The 8,189-nt window shown below is 56.3% G+C and overlaps 1 protein-coding gene across 2 annotated transcripts; it reads right to left on the reverse strand.

Moving 5' to 3' along the window:
• Nucleotides 1-4: 4 nt before the first annotated feature.
• SRM (spermidine synthase) lies at nucleotides 5-3,983 on the reverse strand. Of its 2 annotated transcripts, XM_067720366.1 has the most exons (8): nucleotides 3,724-3,981; nucleotides 3,026-3,146; nucleotides 2,466-2,558; nucleotides 1,550-1,703; nucleotides 844-927; nucleotides 600-745; nucleotides 395-517; nucleotides 5-293 (listed from the first exon to the last, which is right to left on the reverse strand). In XM_067720366.1, exons 1-8 carry the CDS (start codon nucleotides 3,888-3,890, stop codon nucleotides 273-275), a joined length of 909 nt encoding a protein of 302 aa, XP_067576467.1. In that variant the 5' UTR covers nucleotides 3,891-3,981; the 3' UTR covers nucleotides 5-272. The 2 variants fall into 2 exon arrangements, with proteins under 2 accessions (XP_067576467.1, XP_067576470.1); XM_067720369.1 differs by lacking the exon at nucleotides 2,466-2,558 and having other exon boundaries at nucleotides 3,724-3,983.
• Nucleotides 3,984-8,189: the final 4,206 nt, after the last annotated feature.

Consider the following 8,189-nt stretch of genomic DNA (forward strand, 5'->3'; position numbering starts at 1 on the left):
AGCATTTTGTTATAAATACACGTGTTTGGTGAGTGAGGGGCGACAGAAGGTGGGCGGTTGCTGTACACAGCTGGTATAGGCTTGGAGGCTGAACTCCACACGCAGGAAGACAGACAGTCCGCCCAGCAGGGCCGGCCGGGCAGCATTCTGGGGCCTGTAACACTCGGTTGGTGGGCGAGCCAGCGGGGGTCTTGTCCAGGGCTGGTGCGGCCCAGGCGCCCCGGAGGCTCCCTGGCCAAGGTCCTGGGCAGCGTGGGCAGCGGCACATGGGCTCAGTGCACATCATTCAGAGCCTGGTGGGACACGAGGCCTAGTCAGGAGGGTGCTGGACTGTGAGGGGGTCAAAGGGGCCCTTCAGGGAGCCCTGGGTCTCCCTGCCCCGCAGGTAGCTCACCTTCCGGGCAAACTCGGGCAGGACGAAGGCTGCCTGGTGTACGTCGGAGTTGTAGTATTTCAGCTGCATCTCTTCCACCTGCTTCTGCGTCAGCTGTTGCACGGGCTCCCGGAAATTGGTGCTCTGGGGACAAGGGGGGGTCTCAGGGGAGCGCTTTCCGTGCCCACCTGCCCCGCTCCCGCCCCCAGGACAGCCCACAGCTCACTGGGTTTTTGCTGCACAGCATGAAGCCGATCTGGCCACTGGGGTAGGTGGGGATGGTGCAGTAGGCGTAGTCCACCACGGGGAAGAGCGACTTGCAGAAGTGCCGCATCTCCTTGATGAGGTCCAGGTGCAGCCACTGGCACTCGCCTGGGGGCCGGTCAGGCAGCATCAGCACCGGGCAGGCGGTGCGCCCCCCACCACGCTCCCACCCCAGCCAGCCCCTTCCCACGGGGTGGCCCGCTCACCCTGGCAGCAGAGGATGCCATCCTCTTTGAGGGCGGTCTTCATGAGCTGGTAGTAGGACTCCTTGAACAGACTCTCAGCAGGGCCTGAGGGGAGCAGGGGATAAGGGACAAGGAACGCTCCGGCTAAGACTGCCTGAGCCTGGCTCTGGAGGCGGCAAGGGCCGCTGTCACCTGACCACACAGACCCTCACAGCTGCCCAGGGGCAGAGCTGAGAACTGAAGCCAGGTCTGTGGAGTTCAGAAACCAACTACGAAGAGGGTGCTTTTGAGAGGGGCAGGGATCCAGTACCCCAGCATGAGGGGGCTCCACATTTTAATCCCATTCCTGGGGGGATGCTCATAGGCATCGCATCAGGGGAATCTCCACCCTGAGCCTTGGTTTAAGGCTAGATACCCGCATACCCTGATGCTGGCCTGTCGAGCAGAGAGGAGGCTGAAGAGGAAACTGGGGCCTCAGTGGCCCAAGCCCAGAGCCCCACTCTCTTCCAGGTCCTCAACCAACTTGTGAACTTTGTGCAGTCGCCCAGTCCCCCTATTCTGCTGAGCCATGTTTGAGTGGGGAGGTGACAACTCAGAAGGGAAAAGAGCTGCACTAATTCTGGGGCCCCCTGTGTCCTCTACTCCGCAACTCAGACTTGGGACACAGAGCGGGAGGCTGGCCTTCCCTCTGGTGCCTGCCAGAGGCCCCAGGCCATCCATTGCTTACCCATGGGGTCTGAGGAGTCAGTGATGATGACGTCGAAGGCGTCCTGGTTCTGTTTCATGAACTCAAAACCGTCACCCACGTGTAGGGTCAGCTTTGAGCTAGAGTAGCCAATGGCCATGCCCGGCAGGAACTTCTTAGAGACTTGAATGACATCCTGGGGAGGAGACAGGAGGGAACAGGTTGGGCCACGGGGGTTGGGGGCCCTGGAGGCAGACAGAGTTGAGTGGGACCCCCTCTCAGAGCCCGGTCACCTTGGACGAGACACTCCCTTTGTGGAACCCCAGTTTCCACATCTGTAAAACAGAGAGCAGTCTGGTACCTCCCCATAACTTCTCGGAGGGCTAGCTCCCGCCTGCAGCTCGGCCCACACCTCCACCACCCCTACTCCCTCTCCCCAGACACAGCCACTGCAGCTGAGTGGCTATCTTGCTATTTCAGAGGGTTAGAATTCCAGCCTCCACCGGGAGAGCCTTTCCCTGTCTCCACGTGGCCAGCTGCTTCTCATTCAGACCTCAGCATCAACCCACACCCTAGGGACCCACCTCACATTCCTTTATCAGATAACCCTTTGATACCGCCTCCTAACTAGAATATCAGCTCCAAGGAGGCAGGGACTGAACCCGGAACCTAGATGCTCACTGAAGCACGCTCTGTAAAGGGCAGATGCGCTAGTGGTTGGAGTCCCCTGGGACTTCTATGACGCATCAGCTCTTAGGCTTACTAAGAACTAGCATCAGTGGCACACCTACTCTGTGCCAGGTGCTTTACTATCTGCTTTTCCTACTGAATCCTCCAATGTGTTCTTGAGACCAAGAAACAAGGCCGAGAAAGGTTAAGCCACTTGCCCAAGGGTAAACAGCCAATTCAGGGAGCACTGGGACTTGAATCCAAACCCCGCCCAGCTCTGCGCACTCACCTCGTCAATCTCGCACTGGACCACCGACTCCACGGAGGAATGCTTGACCACCTCCCGCAGGACACCCCCATCCCCGCCCCCGATGATCAGCACCTGCCAGGGGAAGAGTCAGCCAGGAGCGGGGCCCTGGGCACCAGCCCCACCAAACAGGCTCCAGCAGGACTCAGTGGCTGGCCTCCCTGCCCCCCAAACTGCACTGAGCAGACAGAACCACCTGGAACAATTTCTCCGCTCCTCTGTTCCACAAGCCTCATTACTTCACTTTCTACTCCTAGAAAAGCTCTCCTGCCCTAGGAACCTGGCACGATGTGTCCCCCGTTCCTGGAAACTCCCTCCAGCGCGGCTCCTTCTCAAGCTGCAGGCCTCAGCCGGCCTGTCAGCCCCCAATCCTTGTAAAATGGGTGGCTCTCCCCATGAGCCCCCTCGTCCTTGCTAGCACTTTCTCTGACAGCTGTTTGGGAAGCACCTGAGCTGAGCACTGAGCGCAGCTGGGGCCCCCAGCACTGTTCTGTGGGACCTATCACTGGCCTCAGGGCTGGATGTGGGTGGGATGGGAGTACCTTGCGTGGGTTGGGGTGGCTGTAGAGAGGCAGGTTGGCGATCATCTCCTGGTAGGAGAACTCGTCCCTCTCTGTGCACTGGATGACACCGTCCAACACCAGCACGTTACCGTAGCTCTTACTGCGGGTGGGAGTGACAGTCAGGAATCTGGGTTCCCCGGGAAAGGGGCAACGTGCCCCGACTCGCCCTGGGTGAGAAGAATCTCCCCCAACCTGCAGAGGGGCTCCAGGGGTGAGTCCTAAGGGGTGACACGTGGCGAGGATCGGCGGGCAGGCCCGCTAGGTGGAGGCTGGACTCGGGGTCCCGGCTCTGACGTGTCCGGGACTGACACGTGGAGCTCGGCGCGTCGGGTCGGCGCAGACTCCGGCTCCCTCCCCGCCGAAGAGGACCGCCCGCAATGCCGGCCCCCCAGCCCAGCGAGACGGGATGCAGGGTGGGGAGGGGACTGAGGGAAGAGACGGGCCTAGTTACGAGAACTTCTGACAGTTCTGCAGGGACAGGAGCGGGCAGAGACGGCCGGGGGCATCCGGAGGTAAAGGGCGCAAGATAGGGGTCCGGCAGGAAGAGAGGCGGGCTGGGCCAAGACCGGGGCAGGAGTCCCGGCGGGCTGCGTGGGGTTGGGCAGCTGGCAGCCGGCGGTCTGGGCTGAGAGCCGTCGCCGGGGCTCCGGGGAGCGGGGCCGGGCGGGCGGGGGTACCTGCGAAAGACGAGGATATCCTGGTACTGCGAGCGTCGATGGTGTAGCAGCTGCTCCACCTGCAGAGACAGGGCCTGGCCGGGCCACAGGCTGCACGTCTCGCGGAACCAGCCCTCACGGATGGCAGCGGGGCCGGAGGCAGCGGGGCCGTCAAGGCCGGGCTCCATGGCGGCGGGCGGGCGGGCGGCGCGGGGCGCGGGCCCGGGACTGCAGGCCGCGCGGAGCCGCAGCACAACGGGACCAACTCCTCCCCGCCGCCCGCGCCGCAACCTAACCCTGCCGGCGGGGCGGGGCCTGTTGCCAGGGGCGGGCCCCAAGCCCTCCAGTGGCGGCGCGAGCGCTCGGCGGCCCGGCGGTCCCGCCCCGCCGGCACTCCGAGCGCGCTCATTGGCTGCCTCGCTGGAGCGCGGCGCCCGGTGGCTGCGGCCGGCTGTCAGTCGGCGGCAGCAGGGTAGTGCGGCCTGCTTCCCGGGGCCACGTGGGGCCGGGGTTGGGGAGGCACCGACGGGCGCGGAGAGGGAGCGAGGGGTACCCGACTCTGGAGGGGAAACCTGAGCTGACATCTCGGGCTCGGCGCGGAGTGTCCGAGCGCCGGGACGTGCGGACCGCCGGCGTGAACCCTCGGGCTGGAGACTCCGGAGTGGGCGGCTACATTGTCCGGCGAAGAGTTACGTTGTTGGCGCTGGAGCGACGGAGTAGAATATATCTCTCACCGCGTCCCTGAATTTGACTCCCTGTTGGACTTCAACAGTGTGTGTGGTTTGTCGGGGGCACAACGAGGGTTTTATTTACTTGAGAAGGACCATCACAGCCCCACGACTTAAGCTCGATTTAGCCATTTCCCCTTAGATTCCGTGAGCCATGAGCGTGTGGCTGCTGAATGAGAAAGAGTTCTTAACGAGTTTCTAAATTTACCAGCAGTGTCCCGAAAGAGGCCAACATATGCATATTCAGCACCAGAAAAGACTGGCCCACAGTTTTTTGTTTTGGGTTTTTTTTTTGCCAAACTAGGCCTCGCTCCTTGAAGGGTGGGTGGGTGGGGAATGTGCTTTCTGTTTTTATGAAAATGTCAAGGAACTTCTCTGAATCACATTAAGCATGCTAATTACCAAATATTAAATGCTAATTGCTCTACATGCGTCGTTCTTCTAATGCCGGGGAAGGGAGATGAAATTGGTGTAAGCTACTGGTGACATTATGACAGGGATGTTTTTTGAGTCATGTTTTGCAACCTCTGCTTGGAGTTGGGAAGCCTGTGTCCTTAACCGCAGGTGAAAAACACACTGGTGTTTATCAGTTAGTGCAAGCCTCAAGCCTTACAGCAATGAGCCTTGGTTGCGTTAAACTCCTTTTAAAGGGGAAGTGAGCCAAGGCAGTAAAAGAATTGCTAGGAGCTGGCTCCCACGGAACTGTTACCCGACCCAGGGTCAGGATCACACAGCAGATGAGATCATCAGCCAATCCATCAGCTGCTACAGGCTTGATTGGGTTCAGCCGTGTACTTGGCTCATGGTGTTGACATCACAGCCTGCACATCAAGACGTCTATGCCTCTGAGCTGTGACAGCCTGCTCACTTCGGTGTACCCTGAGCCAGACTGTAAGCTCCATGAGACTAGGGACGGTGCCTGTAGCTGGCAGCACTGAGTAACAGGCTGAGTGGACGTGGGAGGCCAGGATGTGGGTCCAGGCACCCAGTGGAGTCAGCTGCCTTGGCTTTCTTCCAGGCACTGCACAGCTGAGCCCAGATGGGGGCCCTGGCATTCCTGGGGCACTGTGTGGGGCGGGGGTGGGGCAGTGGAAGATCAAGTCTATCCCATCCCTCCCCCAAGTTGAACAGAGCCGCTCCAGCATGTGCATCCTGAAGCGAGGACAATAAACGACACCCTCGGCCCCTCCTGTAGAGGAGGTAAAGCTGTGGTCTCGGCTTCAAGCGCCAACAGCAAACAGGACCTCTAGGCTGGTATGTATAGCAGTAGCTCAGACCCTCCAAGTTCAAAGAAAACGGCCCTGAATACATTTCAAGCAAAAAATTCCCCACATGTACAGGACATAGAGCCCAGAAATGTCACCCAACTTCAGATCACAAGGAGGAAGAACTGTGGTTTTGCCATTAGTAGCCATTGTTATACAGCCCAGTTAAATCTACAACTGATAGGGAAAATCAGGATGGAAAAAACCAAGGTATCATATGAAACGTTTCTCCAAATTCAGACCAGTATGCATTTACAATTCAGTTGTAAAGCCTTACTCTCCAGTGGGTCAACTGTCCCAACCTCCTAAAGGGTAGATAGTTTATACGAGGACAAGAGGTGGGTGAACAGCCACCGTCCAAGGCAATGGGGCTGCCACAGAGCAGGAATGCGTTTCTGTCATTGTTTAGCACCCGGAGTCATTTTTTTTTAAGCATCGTGTTCAGCCAGCTGTGGTTATGAGTGGGAATTTGGCCAGTACGTGGTGTTACTTGGTTGAAAATGCTTATGGCAAGCTTCCTAAGGACCACAAACAGCAGTGTACCTCCTGGAGCAAAGAGCCCTTCTACTCATAAATTCTCTACCTCCAACCCCACCCGGCCCTGCCAGATCATCTTCCCAGAGCACAGGTCCCGTCACAGCCTCCACGGTTCAGAATCGCTGAGGGTTCAGAATCACTGAGCAGTTCCCGACTGACATGCGCCCCTCCATACACTGGCACATCCTCCCTGGTCCTTGGGGATCCGAACAATCTCCCCATGACTTGATGCTTCAGGGAAACGGAACTACAGCTGTTCTCCAAACCCCCAAGGCTCTTGGCCCTATCCCATGGCTCAGTGGTCCTGGACTCTGGGGTTCCATGGGCCAAATTTCAAACACACATTTGGGCACTGACATCGGTTGCCAAGTTTTTCTTTTGCAAGACGAGACACTTAAAAAAGACCTCTACTCCTACGGTCTATGGTCTCCATCTTATTAAAAAACAAAACCAGAGACAAAACGAGCAAGGATATACAGGACAAGGAATCATTTTACCTCTGTGAGAAACTTAATACATTGTCTCCGTTATTCATTTCACCTCTGACCAGTGGTAAGCCCACTAAACGCGGTCTGGGGCCCACTGCCTTGCTTATAGCACGTGGTCCTCAAACTTAAGCACGCATAAAAGAACCATCTGGAGAGTTCAGACCAGGTGTCCGGGCCCAACCCTCCATCCTGATAGGGCTGGTCTGGGGTGGAGCCTGGGGATCTGCTTTTCTAACCAGCTTCCAGCCGGTCTCTATCAGAGGCCCACTCTGTAGCACTGGCTACAAGGTTCTCTGCATTTCTTCCCTTCGTCTTTCAAGTGCGACCCAGATGTACCTTTCAGGAAGCCTCCTCAGGCTGTCCTGAGTAGAATACAATTTCTTGCTTAAACACATTCCCATCTATCTTTTTTTGGCCGTGACACATGGCTTGTGGGATCTGTTCTCCAGTCAGGGGTTGAACCCAGGCCACAGCAGTGAAAGCCCAGAATCCTAACCACTGGGCCACCAGGGAACCGCCCCCCCCCCACCCCCGCATCTGTCTATTTTTCTTAGCTGAGACTCTGGCATTTTTTGGCAGACAGCTCACTGTGTATCAATGTCCATTCTTTCCAAATTCTGACTATACAATGATAGTACCCAGGATTTTCAGCTGGGCATTGAAATAACGACTTTCCTAGTATCCTTTGCTGTGGTCATGGGGCTAAGTTCTGGCCAATGGGAAGTGGACGTTGGCTGATCTCCCCTCCTTCCAGTTAAACAGAATGAGGAGATAGTGGTGGCACTGGGGCAGTTACCAGGCCCACGAGGTGGCAGCCCTGTGTTTGACTTGAGGACGGTAGAGCAACAAGACAGCAGCCGGAGTCAGGACCAGCAGTCGCCGCACCAGCTCTGGGCTGACTGTTATTTACAGAAGAGACAGAGGAGAAACATCTTTTTGCACAAGCCACCGATCGTTTGGCTTTTCTGTCGGCTTCAACCGCTCCAGCCCTACCTTGTACAGACCCTGGCTGTCCTGGGGGCACTGCTCTGTGGCACAGCCATGTCTGGCCTGGCAGCCCTGTAGGGCTCACACGCAGTCAGCCCTCTCAGTAACTCGTGGGAAAAACTTCCAAGAAAATAGGTTCCTTGCTTAAATATTTGTAAAATATTTTTTTACAAACCGTTATTTATAAAAAAAAAAACCCCAAATAATGGTATCATTCTGTGCTTTCTTTATTTGATAGCCCATCTCAGGATTAAAATCAAATAGAATTCTGAAGAAATAATCAGACTGGGGTCACAAATTTATACAAGAAGTTCAGTGTTGCCTTAAAAATATTACAAAGATAGAAATCTAAATGTTTAATAATTAAAATGTTTAATAATAATTAAAAATGTTTAATAATTCTAAAATGAATTTTAGAATGAGAAAAGTCTCATAATATAAACTTTAAAGGTGAAAAACTATAGGGGCTTCCCTGGTGGCGC

This window comes from Pseudorca crassidens, chromosome 2, assembly GCF_039906515.1.
Source record: "Pseudorca crassidens isolate mPseCra1 chromosome 2, mPseCra1.hap1, whole genome shotgun sequence".
Lineage (NCBI taxonomy): Eukaryota > Metazoa > Chordata > Mammalia > Artiodactyla > Delphinidae > Pseudorca > Pseudorca crassidens.